Source organism: Orcinus orca, chromosome 16, assembly GCF_937001465.1.
Source record: "Orcinus orca chromosome 16, mOrcOrc1.1, whole genome shotgun sequence".
NCBI classification, from domain to species: domain Eukaryota; kingdom Metazoa; phylum Chordata; class Mammalia; order Artiodactyla; family Delphinidae; genus Orcinus; species Orcinus orca.
In genome coordinates, this window is record NC_064574.1 from 51,493,827 (window position 1) to 51,513,576 (window position 19,750).

At 53.8% G+C, this 19,750-nt stretch overlaps 1 protein-coding gene across 3 annotated transcripts; it reads left to right on the plus strand.

Annotated features, from left to right (window-relative positions):
- The first annotated feature begins 5 nt into the window (after positions 1–5).
- Positions 6–19,720, plus strand: CCNF (cyclin F). Of its 3 annotated transcripts, XM_004270290.3 has the most exons (16): positions 6–129; positions 1,216–1,370; positions 2,415–2,521; positions 3,464–3,531; positions 4,878–5,071; positions 5,497–5,550; positions 6,207–6,311; positions 6,606–6,683; positions 9,054–9,205; positions 11,164–11,328; positions 13,229–13,352; positions 13,634–13,814; positions 14,169–14,256; positions 16,365–16,592; positions 17,221–17,390; positions 18,046–19,720. In XM_004270290.3, the coding sequence occupies exons 1-16, from the start codon at positions 114–116 to the stop codon at positions 18,519–18,521; spliced, it is 2,361 nt and encodes a 786-aa protein (XP_004270338.1). In that variant the 5' UTR covers positions 6–113; the 3' UTR covers positions 18,522–19,720. The 3 variants fall into 3 exon arrangements, with proteins under 3 accessions (XP_004270338.1, XP_033284971.1, XP_049555044.1); XM_033429080.2 differs by lacking the exon at positions 6,606–6,683; XM_049699087.1 differs by lacking the exons at positions 6,207–6,311; positions 6,606–6,683.
- The last annotated feature ends 30 nt before the right edge of the window (positions 19,721–19,750 follow it).

Genomic DNA, 19,750 nt, shown 5'->3' on the forward strand with positions numbered 1-19,750 from the left:
TGAAAACTCCGGCGGGCGGCGGGCGAGTCTGCGCCTGCGTGGGGAGTCGCGCTGTGGGCCGGCAGGCGGCACTGGCAGAGATACCGGCGACGGCAGCGACGGCAGCCACGGTTATGGGGAGCGGAGGCGGTGAGCGCTGGGCGCGGGGCGCGGCGGGGCGGCCTCGAGACTGAGCAGGGCTGGCTCGAGCCCTTCGGCCCGGGGTGCGTGTCTTCCCGGCGGCGCCCGCTCGGCGCGTGGTTTAAATGCCCGGGAGCGCCCTGCTCCGCGTGAAAGCGGTGAAAGCGGCGCGCGGGGTCTGCCACCTGTCGAGGGCCGTGAGCGCAGCTCAGGTTTCCGTGGTTATTATCGTGGCTGTCCTAGAGCAAGGGGATGAGGAAAATGCGGTAAAACGCAGGGATCGGTCGCCCTGCGTGTACGCTTGGCTTTCGCAGCATGTTAATTGATGATGGGAAGACCCAGGTGAAGAGCGAGGGGAGGGGGGCAGGAAGAAGCCCTGAGGAGGGAGTCGTGCGGGTGGGAGAGCAGCCACCTCCTGTCGGGACTGGAGGAAGGAACGGGTGGGAAACCAGGTGAATTGTAGGTGATGGGCTCCTCCTGCCTCAAGCTTCTCTGTCGTCTGCTTAGAGTCAGCAAAGACTTGCTGAAGTTGAAGTTAGAAGGACCTCCTGTGGGGAGAGAGGACACTGAGACTGGCTGGGCAGCTCTGACATCCGCAGAGCTGGGACAGGCCTGGCCTCCAAGTCCACCTTTGGCTTCTCTGCAGGGTGGACCCTCCTAGTTTGGACTTGAAAACCAGACTGTTCAAGTCCATAGATCCTTATTAACATTATGCATTTTAGTCCTGTGTGCAGATAGAAGCAAAGAGATCAGTAAGGGTCAAGGCGCCTCCCTGAGAGTGAAATGCAAGGCTAACCATCATCAGCGTTGGCTGCTTTTTCCCCCTTCCTGGTTGTCATCTGTGCTCTGGATCAGAAGGTTTCCCAATAGCCAGGTTACATGATTACTACTCACCATCAATGTTTATTGAATATTTGAATGAATGATGATGTCTTCTGTACCACTACTGCTCCTTTATTTAATATTTGTTTAAGACTGTAAATATGGCTGGGGCAGAGGACAGTAACTGTTAAATCATGTTCAGATGTAACTTTTCATATCAGCACAACTCGTTCCCAACACATCACTTAGACCATTCTGATTTTTTTTCTTAAGTGATCCACTGTAGGTGTGCCAAGTGTTTCTGTTATCCTACAAAGCGGAGAATAAGAAGGAGACCCCGAAACCTAACGATCTTGAGTCTCCCTGAAGATGTGCTCTTTCATATCCTGAAATGGCTTTCTGTTGGAGACATCCTCGCTGTCCGAGCTGTAAGTTGTCAGATGAAAATAGTGTCAGGCTTGGCATCATTGGTTATATTGTACCATGAAGCCTTCGTGTGTTAAATGTCAGAACAAAAACTTTGGCTACAAATGAAGGTAGAGGAAACAATGGTGATATTGGTAATAGATGCCTAAGGTTGTTCTGATTGCAGGAAAGCTAAAACATAGGACAGCAAGGTTTGAGTCTGCTCATTGTAATGTTTATTTTGACAGAGAAAATACCCTTTTATGGCAGTGAAATTTGCCTCCCTCAAGAAATAAGATAGCATTAAGAAGAAAAATAGTATGTTCTTGAGGACAAAGCCCATGTAATATTCAGCACTGAAAGAGACTCTGGGAGTTATTTTGCAGATTTCGGAACTGAAGCCTCACTTTGAGGGATTTAACCAAGGGCATACAGCAAATTAGTGGGGGAACACCAGTAAGAACCCACTTCTCTGACTCCCAAACCTGCCTCCATTGCGTTCATAATATCCATGGGTGCTGAATTTCCAATGGCAGTGGAAGCTTTAGCACTTAAAATGCTCACCTGTGCTCAGGGCCCCCTGCCTGGGTACTTCCTGCTATCACCCAGGACAGAAGTCCTACCTGAGGCTGCTGTCATGTGTTTCAGTCTCTTCTGAGAGCCCCTATTGACCTGCAGGCCCCAGCTTTGCTCCCACTAGCAAGACCCTAAGTAAAGGAGCTCAAAACAGATTTCTGACCTACCTGTTCCCATTAGAGTTGATTTCCCTGATCCTTGCAGGTATTATAGCATTATATCCCCTTTCTCAGCCTAGGTGCTTATTCCCCCTTCCAGGACCACTGTCCCCATCTTTAGCGCCACAGAGAAAGTTGTTTCTGGGCTCTTTTCTCTATTCAAAGCAATTGTTAGTTACTTTGATACACAGAGGCTGGGCCTTTACTGCTAGGGTGGGGAGGGAAACAGGAGACCCTACATCTGTCTACACCCTGTCTTCAAGAGCTCCAGAAGCAGGGCTCCTGGGAGGTCCCTTGATTAACCACCACTCCCCCTCTTCCATTGTTCTTCAGGTGCACTCCCACCTGAAGTACCTGGTGGATAACCATGCCAGCGTGTGGGCATGTGCCAGCTTCCAGGAGCTGTGGCCTTCTCCAAAGAACCTGAAGCTCTTTGAAAGGTATCTCTGCACCCTGAGAAGAGCGTGGCTTTCTCCTACCTTTGGGCCTCCCTGCTATGCCAGTCTGTGTCTCAAGGCCTGACCTGGGAATGATTTTCCTCTTGCTTGTTGCTCCCGCCAACACCTTATCCCCCAGGGAGTGACTGAGGGCTGTCGACCTCACCCATCGAGCCACACAACTTCCAGCACAGTCATGGGTCATCCACACCACCAGCACGGGCCTGACTCTCATTAGTCACAGCAGTGCTTCTGAAGGGTCCACTTGAGCTGTGACCCATTGTGTGTGACTCAGATGCAGGTCACCTGCATGTGGAAACTTTCCTCAGCCCTCTTCTTTTGGTCAGAACAATGCGATTTGAATCCTATTACATTATACTCATTGGCTGATCCCACCTCCCCGGCCGGGGTTGGGACCTAGAGGAAGGGCCGGAGGGGCTGCAAGCTGCAGTATGCCAGTGGTCACAGGCAGGCTGCCTGAGACATAGTCCACCAACCACACAATTTACCCTTTTAAAGTGTACAACTCAATGGTTTTTAGTATGCTCACAGAGTTGTGCAATCATCAACACTATCTAACTTTAGGACATTCTCATGACCCCCAAATGAAGCCCCATAACCATTAGCAGTCACTCCCTATTTTCCCTATAGTAACACAGACCCTATGCAGCCACTAATCTGCTTTCTGTCTCTATGGATTTGCCTTTTCTGGACATTTCATATGAGTGGAATCATACACCATGTGGCCTTTTGTGTCTGTCTTCTTTCAGAAGTGTGTTTTCCAGGCTCATCCATGTTGTAGCATGTCGTGGATAATTGATATTTAGCTGCATTGCCAAAAATATTTTCTGTTCAGAAAATAAGTACTGTAGTTTTAAGTGCTGTGGTGGAACATAACCTTTATGGAATAAAATCATGTGATATTTCATGTTCTTAATGTTCTAGGGCTGCCGAAAAAGGGAATTTTGAAGCTGCTGTGAAGCTGGGCATAGCCTACCTCTACAATGAAGGCCGTAAGTCCTCGAGGGGCTGGTGCTGGGGCTGGCCTCACCCCACTTGGTACTGACATTTTAGAACAAGCACGAGGGACTTCCCTGGTGGTCCAGTGGTTAAGACTCTGTGCTTCCACTGTAGGGGGCGCAGGTTAGATCCCTGGTTGGAGAACTAAGATCCCGCATGCTGTGTGGTGTAGCCAAAAACAAAAAACCTAATAGAACAAGCATGAGCTCTTGCCCGTGTCAGCAGTTTAGTCGCTGTTCTTGCTGTGTCTGGCTGTGTACCGTCCCCACTGGGGAGCTTGTGCCAGAGGTGTCCTGCTCAGGGACCCATGGATGAAGTTTGATTTTGTAGTTTGGGGGAGTTGCCTCTTTGTTTAATGAACCATTAATTTCGGTTGACAACGAGTGACTCTGAGCAGAGACTCAGAATGGGGGCTACTCAGGCAAGCCAGCCCTCCCTGGCTGCCTAGTTAACACCACAGCCCATGCGTAGACCCCAGCTTCTCTCCTTGGCCACAGCTCATCTGAGGAACCTGGGGCAGTGGTCAAAGCATGCCTGATGCCAAGTGTCAGTAACACAGGGAGCCAAGGCTCCAAGTGGGAGGCAAGTACAAACAGGTCAAAGCCAGCCTGGTACCTAGATTCCTTCACCCCTAAGGGGCAGGTGCTCCTCGAAAGAACCTGGTGCGACCCTCTCTCCAATTCCTGCCTGTCTGCTGAGCACACTAAGGAGCGAGCCTGCAGTTCATCCTGTCCCACCTCCCAAGATGCATAAAGACTTGGGTATAGTCGCCATTTTTCTGCTTCTAAAAGACCTGGCGTCTTACTGAGAGGTCACCCTGGTCACAGCTGGTTGACAGGACTGTTGGACCTGCAGACGATGAGCAATCCTGCGCCCACCCTCCTGTCAGATGGCTTTGCCCAGACAAGATTCACACACCACTCAGCTCACCTGTCTAATGTATACAGTCCAGTGGTTTGGGTATCTTCACAGAGTCGTGCAGCCATCACCACTCAATTTGGAGCCATCATCTCATTACCCCACAAAGAAAACCCCTACCCGTTAACAGGGGTCTGAGCAGCAGTTCCCCACAGGAGGGAGGGTGGGCATCTGATGCCTCCACGTGGGGGGGACCTTCCCAGATCTTCGGAATCCAGGCCGCTGGGAGGGGCCGCAGGGCACTTGGTTCATAAAACATGGGAAGAAAAGGGAGGAGCCCCCATCCCAGCTCTTCTGTCCTAAGACACCAGCAACTTCACGTTGTAGCGGCTTAAGGCTTTAAACTTTCCAAAAAGACTGGGGAACTTCCTACACCCCTCCTCCAGAGACATCCCGGGCTGTGTTCTGTCCGTCTCTTCAGTGTCTGTGTCTGATGAGGCCCGGGCGGAAGTGAACGGGCTGAAGGCCTCTCGCTTCTTCAGTCTCACGGAGCGCCTGAATGTGGGCGCCGCGCCCTTCATCTGGCTCTTCATCCGCCCACCTTGGTCGGTGTCCGGAAGCTGCTGCAAGGCCGTGGTTCACGAGAGCCTCAGGATGGAGTGCCAGCTGCAGAAAGTGAGTCCTGGCAAGGGGTGCAAGTAGGGCAGGCCGTACTGGGCGGGCTGAGCCCCGTAGGGTCCCGGGAGGTGAGAAAACTTTGAGGGGAGATGCTGTGGACCATGTAAAGTCAGGGACCCGAGAGCAGTGGAGGCATAGAAAACAGTGTGGATGTGGGAGCATCTGCTAATGACTAGCAGGAGAGGAGGCCTCGGAGCCAGGGTCAGGGGAATCAGGTGAGGGGCTGGGCTGCAGACGGGTCAACTGCTGGAAAGGCAGGACTGAGACTCTGTGAAGCAGTTGGCGGAGGCCTGGAATCAGGGAGCGGTCCTCTGCACAGAGGGGCTGGGCAGGGAGCAAGGAGGACCCGCACACGGAGGGACAGTCCCCGGGAAGTTCTGTCCGCTGACAGTCACCCCTCCTCCTCCACCTCCTTTCTCTAGACTCACAGAGCGTCCATACTGCACTGCTTGGGGAGAGTGCTGAGTCTTTTTGAGGTGAGTCCCCTCCACCATCCCACGGGGCCCTGCGTTGTTTGGCGTCCTGGCCCGGGTGAGCACACAGGGCACAGCGGGTCTGCATTTTTGTGCTGCTCGCCTTTCTGGCAGCTTCAAGCACCAAGAATCAGGAACTGCGTGAAAGGCAGCAGAAGGGGGCTTCCGGGGTTCAAAGCCAAGATGAGCCCTGTCTGTGAGGCTGTGTGGAGCCAGGAAGAGTGTCTGAGCGGGACAGGACCCCGGGTCTATTTGTCTCACGGCTCTGCTACTGGCGGCTCCCTGCCACTACTCACGCAGACTTCTCTACTTAGTGAGCCTTGTGATTCGGGAACCCCGTCTGCAGCAGTCTTGGGGGAGGTGGTGGCTCCTGGTGCTAGGTGCTCTGACAGCAGCAGGGAGGGACACTTAGTATGAGCGAGGAGCTGGAAGACCTTGGGAAACCCTCCCCCATCACCGTCCGGGCAGTGCCGGGAGCCGAGTCCAGCACAAACCTCGTGCAGGAGGAAGCAGGGCCTGAGGGCAGAACTCATGGGCTTGCCTTCACGAGTTGGTTGTCAAATCATGTATCTTCAGAGTTGTTTTTACTCTAATGTAGTTAACTCATTTTATTAAAGATGAGAACAGTATATGTGGTTACTTAGAGGTACTTATTCTAGGATGAAGAGAAACAGAAGCAGGCCCGGGACCTGTTTGAAGAGTCTGCTAATCAGGGGTGTTTGACCAGCTCGTACCTCCTCTGGGAAAGTGACAGAAAGATGGATGTGAGTGGGCCTAGGTCTGGGGAAAGAATGGATTATGTTGGCCAAAGGCACAATCTCCAGAGTAGCCCGTGGACAAGGTTCTGCCACCGCAGCCGGGGTCGCTGCTGGTCATGGGGCTGCTTTCAGCACTGCCCCTGAAACGACCACCACCATTTGGGGGATAAAGGGCTGGGAAGAAAGCACAGCTGGGGACCCTCTGGAGGTGTCAGGGGGAACATTTAAGAAGACTGTGGGTTGGTTGAGTTTCTCCAGAGATATGGCCATGTAAGGGCATGGTGACTCTCCCATTGACAGATGTCAGATCCCGGACGATGCCTCCACAGCTTCCGGAAACTCAGGGACTTTGCTGCCAAAGGCTGCTGGGAAGCACAGGTGAGCTGGGAGCTGGCCTTTGTCCTGACGCCTCCTCTCGGTGGGGACTGTGGGGGCAACACTGCCAGGTTCCCACCCAGGACGAAGTAAGAGTGGCCCAGGGTTTGGAACTGAATCTAAGGGAGTTCAGCTCTAGGGTGTGTGGGGAGGAGAGCCCAGAAGCGCTTTCCTCACCTCTGCCAGTTCCATCTAAGACAGCCAGCCACTTAATTTCTAAGTGCTGTGGACTACATCTGCATCAAAATTTATACAGCTCCCTAAAGTTGGCCTGTAGGGAAAGCATCTTGGCTACAGAACTTAGAGCTCCTTAGAGCAGATGGGTGTGTGGAATGCTGTCCTCTTCTCATTATCTGACCTGCTCACCAGGTTGTCCAGTGTTGGAACCAGGACATCGGGGTCTGTAGTTGGCGTTCTCCAGACACTCTCCCTGTGCAGCTGTAAAGAAGTCATTATTTTAAGATAAATCAAAGAAAGTCCCCCTTTGCCAAGCTGGTAGACACTTGCTCTTGTCACCCCACCAAGTTGGGGGTTGAGAGTCATCTGCCCTTAAAAGCTAGGGAAGAAATCACAGAGGGATGGCCCGCCTGACACATCACAGGACGTTGTAATGTTTATGTCCAAAAAGGCACTTAACAAGTTTACAAGAAATACAACAATGAACAATGTGGTTCTAGTTCAAGCTCAGGCTAATCAATAAGAATAGTAAGGCCCTGTAGAAGTTCACAGAGCCTCAGGGTACTCAAAAAAGAGGAAATAAATACAAGCAGTCAAAATACGGAGCAGGTTTGACCTCTCTGCTAGTCAAAAAGGCACACGTTTAAAGAGATCGTGCCTGATCACACTAGCAAATCATATACACGTAGTCTTTGTGTTTTTGAGTGGATAGCTAGGAACTTCTGAAAATACAGTTCGGCTTTTTTTTATTGTTTTTTTTTTTTGGCTGTGTTGGGTCTTTGTTGCTGGGCACAGGCTTTCTCTAGTTGAGGCAAGCGGGGGCTACTCTTTGTTGTGGTGCGCGGGCTTCTCAGTGTCGTGGCTTCTCTTGTTGCAGAACACACGCTCTAGAGTGCAGGCTCAGTAGTTGTGGCACACAGGCTTAGTTGCTCCACGGCATGTGGGATCTTCCCAGGCCAGGGATCGAACCCGTTTCCCCTGCATTGGCAGGCGGATTCTTAACCACTGCACCACCAGGGAAGCCCTGAAAATATACATTTTTAATGATAGCAGTTTTTGCCGGCAAACGTGATAAAATAGTGTTCCTAAAAAAAAAAAGTACAGGAAAGGGCTTCCCTTGTGGCGCAGTGGTTGAGAGTTCGCCTGCCGATGCAGGGGACGCGGGGTCGTGTCCTGGTCCGGGAAGATCCCACATGCTGCGGAGCAGCTGGGCCTGTGAGCCGTGGCCGCTGAGCCTGCGCGTTCGGAGCCTGTGCTTCGCAACGGGAGAGGCCACAACAGTGAGAGGCCCGCGTACCGCAAAAAAAAAAAAAATAGTGTTCCTATTAGTGTGTGTGAAAATGCGCGCAGGAATTTCAGAAAGCCCCTGGGCACAGGTAGCGCCTGTGGGTCGACTGCGTGAGCAGAAGGTGCACAAGACTGCACAAAGGTGACCCTCAATGTGACAAAACCAACAGAAACCCCCTCAAAGGAAGAACAAGGAAAACACGCTTATAGAAGTCTCCTATCGCAAAGAACCACGTTAATCGTTAGGCAGGCAAAGAAAAGGTAACATGTGTGTTCCGTGATCACAAATGCACATGCACACTGCTACAAGTGCATAGAAAACTCTGGAAGGAAATACGTAGAGATGGTCAACAGTAACCACTGAGGGCTTGGAGGGCCCCGGCGGGTCCTGAGCAAGGTGCTCGTGCATCTCATTCAATCCTCACGGCATCTGCCGAAGCAGCTGCTGTTGTGCCATTTGGTGAAAAGGGAAACTGAGGTGCAGTGAAGCCTCCAGTTCGCCTGTGGTCACACATAGACCCAGGTCTTAAAGCCGGGTCATTCGAGCCCCCAGCCAGCTCTCAGCCACTGTGCTACGTGGCCTCCCCCAGAGCATCAGCTTTCACTAGGGAGTGGTGAGCAGAAACAAACTTAATTTAAAAGAAAATGCTGGCAGAAGACTGGAATTGGCCGTGGAGCTGTGCCGGGCAGGAAGTCAACTGATATCCCATTATGCACCTTTTGTACCTTTTAAAATGTTCTATCGTGATATATTATTTATTTCCAAAAGATTAAAATCTTGGCCCTCCTGGTTTCAGAAGGCTTAGAAGGTTTAAGTGGGCCAGTGTATGTACAGGCAGAATCCTCCTCGCGTTCAGAAGCAGGAATCTCAAAACCCCTTGCTCATCCCTCGAGTCTTTTCGTCCTCAGCTGTCTCTAGCCAAAGCCTGTGCACACGGAAACCAGCTCGGACTGGAAGCGAAAGCCTCCAACGAGATAGTCTGCCAGCTGTTCCAGGCCTCCCACGCTGTCAGTAAGCAGAGGGTCTTCTCTGTGCAGAAGGGACTCAATGACACAATGAGGTGAGGGGTCCGAGGCAGAGCGACAGCCGTCTCCACGTGACAGGGTCTGTCTGTTGTTTCAGCTGAGCCTCCTGTCACAGGGCCCCTGCATCATCAACCCCACTGGAATCCGTGTGTGTGTGTGTGTGTGTGTGTGTGTGTGTGTGTGTGTGTGTGTGTTTCTAAAACCAGTTATGCCTAAGTTATCCAGGGCTTTGAAAAGAAAAATTTCCCACATAAATGTCTGCTCTCTCCAGTTTTCCTTTTTAAGTCTCAGACTATATTAAACCGTACTAAACATCTTTCAAAAATGATGCCAGAAAACACCTTTTCTTTCCAACCCATCATCACGCGCATCAGCGTGCGGGAGTGTGGGAGGCAGCTGCCATGTGCCTGTAGCCTCAGAAACCCCACAGACTGCCTCTTCCTGCAGGTCCATTTTCCCTCGAGGTTTGGAGATAACACACTTTTACACTCAATCACAGAACTTGTTTAGAGAGTAAAATGGAAAATGTGAATAATTTTTTAAGCTTACACCAGAGATTTCAAATACATTTTAGATTTATAATGGGCAGGCTCTGGCTGTACTGCGGCAGACAAAGCCCAGCACCTGGTAAGCTCTCTTCCCTGGAGAGGCTCCGTCTTTACTCATAGCAGGGGGTGCAGTGTCCTTGGCTCCCACATTAAATGTCACCAAGCTGCTGTGATTTTGAGTCCTGTGCCTGTGCTGGGGGTGGTGCCCCCTGCCCCACGCCGTGCCCTCCCAGTCTGCCTTTCTTTTGGCGGCGGGAGCCAGGGACTGTTGCTATTCCTTTTGTGTGCTGGGGGTGGGGGTTAACATAAACTTAACCTTTCTTTTCTTTTCAAGAGCTAAAGTAGTTTTATTACAATAATATCATTTCAATCCCCAAGTTGAGCATCTTTACATTTTCCTCTATGTAAAGCAACAGCTGACTTTTTCTTCCTTTTTTCTATTGAGTTATAATTGACATGTAACATTAGTTTCAGGTTTAACCATTTTAAAGTGTACAGTTCCGTTGGTCTGTTTTTATAAGTCAGATCATTGAGCTTGTCAAAGGTGTCTGCGTAGGAAGCTTCCTCTTCTGCCCCTAACCCTCAAACACCTGGCCTTGCGTGTCTTCCTCCCCAGCCTGTTCCCCTTCATCCCTCCTCCTTCCTCCCCTCCCCAACTCGGCCCCAGCACTCCCTCCTTTCCTCTGCCTATGAAAGATGCTCCTGTCCAGGCTGACACCTGGAGCAGTCCCTCCTGTCTGCCTAGAATCACTCACCACCACGTTTCTTTTCTCTCTTGCTTCTCTTCTCCCCATCTCTTCTCCCTTGTGCAAAAAGGCTTTCACCATGCTTGGGCATCCTTGATGTTGCATGCAGTATCCCCTTGTGACGTCTGTGTCCCTGGCCCGGCTTTTAGCCCCGTCGAGGAGGGATCCTATGTCTGTTGGCTCTGCCGGCCCAAGTTCTCCATCATGGTTGCTGGGTGACTGAGAACTCCAGCACACAGGCTCAGGGAATCCTGCTTTAGATGCATTCCTGGCTCTTTGCTCCACTGCGGAGGGTTGTGATAAATGACCCCATGGGTGAGAGTTCCTCAGAGAGAAGACAGGTTTGCAGAACGATAAACTTTGACTTTTCTCCTGTCCTGTGACCTGTCCCAGGTCCACAGAGCAGACCTGCTTTGCTCCCTTACAAGTAACGGTCCAGGCTTATCCAGTGCCTGGGGGTCCCGGGGTGGGGGAGGCAGAGTACACATATGTGCAGCCCACCTGCCTCCCAGGAACAAAGTCGGGAGTCATGGGGCCTCCCCCTTGGACAGGGTGTCTCAGCCTTGGACAGGTGCCTGGATAAGCCAGTGATGCCTAAAGTGATCGCTCACCCCTCGGGACAGATGGCCGGGCAGGAATGGGAGACGGGACACTCATGAAGGCTTGGCCTGGTTTTCAGGGATGGTGCTCTTCCCACAGGTACATTCTCATCGATTGGCTGGTAGAGGTTGCGACCATGAAGGACTTCTCGAGCCTGTGCCTTCACCTGACCGTGGAGTGCGTGGACCGGTACCTGCGGAGGCGGTTGGTGCCCCGGTACAGGCTCCAGCTGCTGGGCATCGCCTGCATGGTCATGTGCACCCGGTAAGAAACCCCCCAGGCTGGGCCCGCAGACGGAACACAGCATGCTGGCGCTGCCCAGTTCACAGGCTGGCTTTTCAGTGGAACAAGCCTTCAGCACCCCACCTCCTTATGACAGGGATTTTCATTTTAGGGGGTGCCCACGCCAAGTGGTCCTACCCACACGGGGGTGGCAAGGCTGACCCTTGGTGTGTGGGCAGCCGCTCATCCCAACACGCGGCCTCAGGACCCAGAACGTGGCCTCTGTTGGGCAGGCTCAGGCTGGAACCCTCTTCCCCTGGCCCCTGAGGGCAACACAGCGATGAGGGAGGGTCACAGGCGGCTGCCCTTGCCAGTCCGGTTCTCAACTCTGCGTCCAGAGACCTGCGTTTCATCAGTGTCATGTGCCCCCCACCCCCAACTCCCCACAGACCCCCTCCAACCACATGGGCAGGATGCGTCCTCAGAGAGGCAGCCTACCCCTGCAGCAGCTCTGACTTTTCAAATCAGACCATTTTAAGTTTTACCTAAATCCACCTTTCCACCCAGTTTTGCCTTTGGACACAATGTGGATGGCAGTTCCCAGCATACATTTTGCATTTTCTTGTTTTCCTAAAGCAGACTTCTCCTACGTGGTCTGCTATCTCCCCTGGGTGGTGCTTTCCAGACCAACATCATTATCTGTAAGGCTTTCGAGGGAGGAGCAGGCTCATTGCACACAGTGGTGTCAACTATGGAGAGACTGATTTGTCTTCTGCACAGTAACCCAGAGGCTTGTGTCACTGGGATGGTTTATCTGTTTCATGACCTCATGAAGGAGGCCCAGGTCCTGACTTGCTCTCTGCTACCTGCCATGACCCCTGAGGCCACCAGGTCCACCTTTGCAGTGAGCGCAGTCATGTGGCCACGACGGGAACTGGGAAGTGGGGTCTCTAGGTGGCTGTGGAAGCAGGGTCCGTGGGCTCAGAGTCGGTGAGCAAATGCCACACGCTGTCCAGCACCTCTCGTGTGCTCTCGGAACCCGGCGTTCCAGGTCTTGTCACCAGAGAGGGCTGAACAGACGGGTCCCCAGCCTCCCTGGATCCAAATGGCGTAGTTATGTCCTTGCAATGAGAGACTGAGGTACTACCAGACCACAGGCTGCTGGCAATGAGATGATAATTGCTTTAAAAGATTTTTAGAAGCCGAGATGCCCCTACATCCACTCTCAAAGCAGCACCTGCCGCTGCTCTGAGCACAGGGCTTTCGCCCGCCCCACTCACATAACATCCCCCAGCACCTGCGGTCCCTACAACTCCTGTCCTCTCTCTTGGCCCAGGCAACAGCAAACACGGGAGCTGCAGAGTCCCCATGACAGAGCAGCCAAGGGCCCGGTCCCAGTCCACCCTTGTGTGGGGAGGTGTCCTCGGCAGGCCGCTGGACTAGCGTGTTCCCTGATAGTTGGAACTGGTGGAGAGTAGAGAACAGCGTGACCACCTGCCTAAGGACAGTCCAGTTCCCATGGCCAGACCCCATGCTGGGTCCAGACCTTCAAACAACCTCTGTCTCTGGTTCTGCTGGCTCATCTGCCTTCTGGGTTAAAGCTGTTTATACTCGCTCCATAGAAGCTGACACAAGGCAGGGTGAACCCTTATCCCTCAGGTCGTTAAGAGGATTGACCGATCATGTCATTCGTGGGTGCGTTTTGCAGAAACACCTGCATGCCTAGCAGGCCAGCAGCTCTCACTGCCACTGATCTGTGACACTAATCCCCCTTCCCTTCCAGCCCCCATGATAGGCTTATCTGACCTTTTCAGTTCCCCTCAGTGGCTAGGGGCAGCAGGGTCCACTCTTTGGACCCCCCCAACCCCATCACTGAAGCCTAAAGTGATCACCCCACTAAGGGGAGTGGGCTCAGTGCTCAGACCCCTTCTTAACACTCCAGGTTCATCAGCAAAGAGATCCTGACGATCCGGGAGGCTGTGTGGCTCACAGACAACACGTACAAATACGAGGACCTGGTGAGGATGATGGGAGAGATCATCTCTGCCTTGGAAGGGAAGATTCGAGTAAGTGACCACTTGCTTTTTCCTTTTGAATCAAAGTTGAGGTCACGTGAGGGCATGGAGGGGCAGAGGGTATCTGCATGGCTTTGAGCTTCCCTGCTCTGGGAAGCCCTCCTGGACCCAGAGGGCGCGAGGCCACAGCTGTTTGGCGTGCACAGCAGTCGGGCCAGATGCTGGGCTGACCACGCCGAGGGTGGTGTTTCTAAGGTCCAGCCTCCCCACCGAGTGGGTGGAGGGGCCCTCTGTGTGCTGAGACCCCACGTCTGCCTCCCCGTTCCCTCTAGGTCCCCACTGTGGTCGATTACAAGGACGTCCTGCTGACGCTGGTCCCCATGGCGCCAAGAACCCAGCACCTGTGCAGCTTCCTCTGTGAGCTCTCCCTGCTGCACACCAGCCTGGCCGCCTATGCCCCGGCCCACCTGGCTGCAGCCGCCCTGCTCCTGGCGAGGCTGACACATGGGCAGAGTAAGGAGCTGGTCCTCCCCACCAGCCACTCAGAACATGGGCTGAGCCAGTGATCCGGGGGATTCCTGGAGTCAGGAGCCAGTGCTCAAATTCAAGGGGGTTGGAGGGAGAAAAAGAAGTGTGTTCATCTTCTGGAGAAGGAAACACCAGAATGGACTAAAAGCCATTGTCTGGGGGTGAGGTTAGAGACAGTTCTAGCTTAATATTTCCCACATTGTCGACAATGAGCACGCATGCTCTGTACCTGGGGCCTTTTCAACCCTGAGCCCTAGGAAACTCCATCCCAGAACCATCAGGGCTGTGGGGCATGAGTGGGCATCAGAACGGCCCCACTATTCCTGCTTTCCTCCCCAGCACAGCCCTGGACCACTCGGTTATGGGACCTCACTGGGTTCTCCTGTGAAGACCTCATCCCCTGTGTCTTAAGCCTTCATCAAAAGTGGTAAGCGTGGGCTTCCCTGGTGGCACAGTGGTTGAAAGTCCGCCTGCCGATGCAGGGGACACGGGTTCGTGCCCTGGTCCGGGAAGATCCCACATGCCGCGGAGCGGCTGTGCCCGTGAGCCATGGCCGCTGAGCCTGCGTGTCCAGAGCCGCAATGGGAGAGGCCACAACAGTGAGAGGCCCGTGTACCGAAAAAAAAAAAAAAAGTGGTAAGCGTGTAAGGAAGCAATTCCCCCCACAACCCCCCGACTGTCCCCCCACACAGAGGATGTGTCCTTAATACCACAAGTCCAGGGGGAATTTGCTCTCACGTGAGGGCTGTCAAGACACTCAGACCTTACCCGCGTGAGCCGCGTATCTCAGGACTGACGTTTAGAAATTCCAGGGCCATGTTGCTTATTTCATACGTTTTTAACATTTGATGTGTGGGCAGCAGCTCCCCCCAACCCAAACCTAATTCCATGGGCAGTGGAACGTAAGAAAAAATGAGACTGTCTCCCTGACCAGCGGTAATTTCAGTCTAGGACAGGTTGGCCTCCAGCTCTGGAGTTGGCAGACCGCAGCCCCGGGCACACACCTTGGCCCTTTCCCTCGCCTCCTGTCTCAGCTTGGCTGGCAGACTCGCTCCTCCCACTCCTCAGTCTCACGTTCACTCCCCACCGCATGCATATCTGCTAAAGCCCCCAGGGACCTCCTCCTTTCTCCGCCAGGCCACACTGCCTCAGAGTCCCCTTCCCCGACACGAGGGTCCGGGTAATTCTGCCTTTCTGCCTGTACCCAGACGCTCCCTGGGAGACTTAACCACTTCCAGGATTCAGAACACATCTAAAAGCCAACCTCTGACCCGAGCCACAGACCCCCCTGCCAGCTTGTCCACGCCAGGCCATTCCTCCTCATAGATTTCATTTGGTGCTTGGTGGACAAGGCCCCGGTCATCCTATCAGAGCCCTCAGGCCAGCCCATTTCTGCTTCTCTGTCCCTGCATCCCAGCGGCTCTCGGGGCCAATGCACTTTCTTCACCTGCCCATGGTCATTGCCCCAGCCGCCTCCTGGATTTCCACAGGGCAGCCTCTGAACACGACACTTCTGCTTACACCTTGGGGATGAGATCAGAACTTGGGCACGAGTCTAGAGATTCCTCTGACCAGCCCCTCTGGCCCATCTGCCACTTCTCCCCCTCCCCGCTAACACGGGGAGCCTGTCAGCACTTCCTGGGTTAGCGTGTGCAGCCCGTTTCTCCTGCAGGGCCCAGACCTCGTCGCTGGTGGACGGCAGCATGGGTGACGGTGGCAGGTCAACACGTGTCTGCCCCCGAGGCTGCTCAGAGCAGTGCAGGGTCGGTGCCTGACCAGGCTGCCAAAAGCTGCTGCTTGGCTGCCTTCCTACACCCATCCCCCGCCCCCCACCGAGTTGTTTTGTTTTTTTTTTCCCAATCCAGATAAACTGGAAACATATTTATTTACCAACGAAACTTTTTGTTAAAGTGTACAATTCAACAGGCTCTTGGTATATTCAGAATTGTGCAGCCATCACCACAAACCACAATCTATTCGAGAACATCTTCCCCACCCTCAAAAGAAACCCCGCCCTTGCTACCTATTACCTTCACGTTTCCCCTCCCCACCAGCCCCCAGCAAACACTCATCTATTTCCTGGCTCTTTCTGTTCTGGATGTTTCACCAACATGGAATCGTACAACTTGGGGCCTTTTATGACCAGCCTCTCACCTACATAATGTTTCCACTGTACAAATAGCCCACTGGATGGAGGGACCACATCTTGTTTATTCAGTCATGCACTGATGGACATTTGGGGTTTTTCTACCTTCCAGCTGTTGCGAATAGTGCCGCTGTGAACATATGTGTCCAGGTTTCTGTGTGGATCTCTGTTCCCCTTTCTCCTGGGGATGCACCTGGGGGTCATAGGTGACTCGAGGAACCGCCAGACTGCACAGCAGCGCTGGGCTTCACTCCCATTGCTGGGCTGGTTTTGAAAATGTCTTGTCCTCTCTCACTTCAGTGAGTGGAGGCTAAAGATGGGAGCTTTTGGGGTGGAGGTGCCAGCACCGTCTGCCCCCCACTACCCCTCACGTGTCCTTCTGTCGGCAGCTTCCATGACGATGCCCCCAAGGACTACAGGCAGGTCTCTCTCACTGCCGTGAAGCAGCGATTCGAGGACAAGCGATACGAAGAGATCAGCCAGGAAGAGGTGCTGAGCTACGGCCAGTTGTGTGCAACTCTAGGGGTGAAACAAGAGAGCCCAGAACCCGCGTCTTTCCTCAGCACAGGGGACATTCACACCTTCCTCAGCTCTCCCTCTGGAAGGAGAACCAAGCGGTGAGTGAACCCTGCGGGCCAGGCCTGGGTTCCCTCGTGACCTGTGCAGCCATCGGGGCTCCTGAGGAGCAGCAGGGAGAGAGCAGATCCTCAGAAAACTGAAGCTGCGGTTGGTAGTCTCCACTGCCTACAGTACCGTCTCCTTTCCCCAGTGTGGCTCTCTGGCTCCAGCCTGGCTCCCTGTGAGGGATGGTGGTCTTGAGCACAGGTTGAGCCCGCTCAGGCTCTGGCCCTGCCCCACGCCCGGTGTGAGCCATATGGGACTGCTCTGCTCCACCACATTGTGGCACTCCCTGCACTCCAGCTGTGCCCTCATTGTGTGCATCCCTTTTATCCCTGTCTCTTCCATCTCAGTGTCCCAGCGGTACTGCCTGGAATAACCTCCCCCTCCACCTCACCCACCTAAAGAACTCCTATCCATCCTACAAAGTCCAGATGAGCAGGAACCTCGCCATGGTGCTGGCCCTGTCTCTGCAAATCTGCCCTGAGCTTCTGAGGGCAGTTCCTGGGTGGCTGTGTTGTCCCTGCTCACAGCACGTGGGGGCAGGGTCAGGCAGGTGCCAAGAACCAGACTGGGCCTCCCAACACTGCTGCCTATGACCCGGCTCCCGGCTCTCCCACCGCACAGGAAACGGGAGAACAGCCTCCAGGAGGACAGGGGCAGCTTCGTCACCACGCCGACCGCAGAGCTGTCCAGCCAGGAGGAGACACTGCTGGGCAGCTTCCTGGACTGGAGCCTGGACTACTGCTCCGGCTACGAGGGCGACCAAGAGAGCGAGGGCGAGAAGGAGGGCGATGGTGAGTGCCAGGGCTGGAGACCACCCGGTGCTGCCCCAGAGGGGACAGCGGGCAGGAGGGCCCCCAGCCTGAGCTGCAGGAGAGTGTGTCCGGACACAGGTAGACATGAGAGAGCAGAGCCCCTGGAATACCAGCCCACAGGGAGGATAGGATGTGGGCCCAACCTGCGCCCAGCTCCAGCTGGACCTGTGCTGGTGGAAGGACCTCACCAGGTCAGGGACAGAGAAATAGACCTTTCTAGAAGGTTGTGTGAGATGTGCCCCCTGCTGGGCTCTGTCCCTCAGGCACCCATCTAGGGCAGGCTGCAGGAGGCTCTGTCCCCATGTCTCATCAGCCATCTGCACAGGAAGCCCAGTTCGACAGCTTCTGTTGATTTTCCAACTGCTATTTTTGTGTCCACTCAGGGGATTAACTAAAATATTAGATGGCCAGTTTGTTGTCACTTCCTACTGTCCCCTAAGTCACATTGGGTATTACCCCAAGTTTGAAAGGAGACACTTCACCCCCAATTTCTTACGTAAAGGAAAGGGGACTGTCCAGCGAGGTTCAGGATGTGCGGCCGAGAGCTGGACCCTGGGCTCCCCTGGGTCCTGACCGAGCACGGAGTCACCCTGATGCTCAGGCTATGGCCTGACCTCTCCCCCATCTCCCATAGTGACAGCTCCCAGCGGTGTCCTCGATGTCACTGTGGTCTACCTGAACCCGGAACAGCACTGCTGCCAGGAATCAAGCGATGAGGAGGCCTGCCCGGAGGAGGAGGGGCGTCAGGACACACAGGCGTCAGCACCAGGCAGCCAGACACCTTGGACCCCAGGGCTCGAGCGCTCTCTGTGCAGCAGGAGGGGGGCAGGCAAGGACATAACGACCTCAGGGTACTCCTCTGTCAGCAGCACAAGTCCCACAAACTCCGCAGATGGCTTGGGGGGCCTTGCCCGATCTACCTCAGTACTGTCCCCGGGCAGCGACTTGAACACACAGCCTTGCCACCATCACGCGAGGAAGTCGTGTGTACAGTGTCGTCCCCCAAGCCCCCCGGAGAGCTGTGCTCCCCAGCAACAGGTGAAGAGGAAAAACCTGTCCGCCCACAATGAGGAGGAGGAGGACATGAACTTGGGCTTTTTGAAGCTGTGAGTGTGTCAGTGCGTTTGCTGCAGTGAATGTTGGCTGAAGTGAATGTTTGCTGAGGCAGGGCTGCTGTTGCACTAGCAAGGGGGAAGGGGGCGCTGGAGATGGATCCCTGTAGACCCCTGGTGGCAGTCACACGGAATAGAAAGGAGAACTTGGGGCAGTTAGTTTCTTTCTCTAGGGGAGCCCACTGTGAGCCATCAGAATGTCTAAATCACAACAAAAACTCAGTTCCTTCTCTCTGGAAAGTTTAGCCTCAAAGCAATCATGCCATACTGTGTGAAGCCTATTTCTCTGTCCCCTCCCATGTTTGTCCTGCTTTCTCTGGGAAACTTAAGCCCACGTCCTGAACTTCCCAGCCCCACGGAGCCCCAGGCACCGCGGGAGCTGAGAGCTTTCACAGCTGAGAACATGTGTGACCCAGGTATCCTGGCACAGCTCACCCCCTCCCACATTTATCTGGTTCGGGGTTCCACGGGGAGCCAATAGCTCTGAGCACACCATCCCTGCGCCCACATTGGCCTGGCCTGCCCTGCCCCAGGCAGCCGTTCCTTTCCTCACTGGGTGGTGGGTCCTATCGTGAGGGAACTCTGCCCCGCGGATCGTTTCGGACTGCGTGTGAATACCGGGTGAGTGGGCCCTGACATTTTTGCAGGCCAGGGCCTTGATGTCTTGGTCACAGGCTCTCTTCCTCCCATATTCTCAGCTCATTTTAGAAATCTGCCCCTTCTCCTGTGATGGTTTGTCTGTGTCCCCAACAGATGATGTCCGTATGAACATCGGAATGTCTGGGCCATTTCTTTCCCTGTCTTTATTTCCATCCTCCATCCCTCTAAGATAAAAAACAAAAGAAAAATTAAAAATAGAAGATATGAGGGCTTCCCTGGTGGCGCAGTGGCTAAGAATCCACCTGCCAATGCAGGGGACACGGGTTCGAGCCCTGGTCCGGGAAGATCTCACGTGCCTCAGAGCAACTAAGCCCGTGCGCCGTAACTAAGCCTGCGCTCTAGAGCCCGCAAGTCACAACTACTGAAGCCTGCGCGCCTAGAGCCCGTGCTCCACAGCAAGAGAAGCCACCACATCAAGAAGCCCGCGCACCTCAAGGAAGGGTAGCCCCCGCTCGCCACCAACTAGAGAAAAGCCCGCGCACAGCAACAAAGACCCAGCACAGCCAAAAATAAATAATAAATAAAATAAATTTTTAAAAAAACATTAAATATATAAGGTATTAATTT

Excerpts from the sequence above, each read along its gene's own strand:
- CCNF (XM_004270290.3), top strand. Across the intron at positions 11,329-13,228 it reads TGCATGGTCATGTGCACCCG|GTTCATCAGCAAAGAGATCC; the intron begins GTAAGAAACCCC and ends TTAACACTCCAG. Across the intron at positions 13,815-14,168 it reads GAGGCTGACACATGGGCAGA|CACAGCCCTGGACCACTCGG; the intron begins GTAAGGAGCTGG and ends TTTCCTCCCCAG.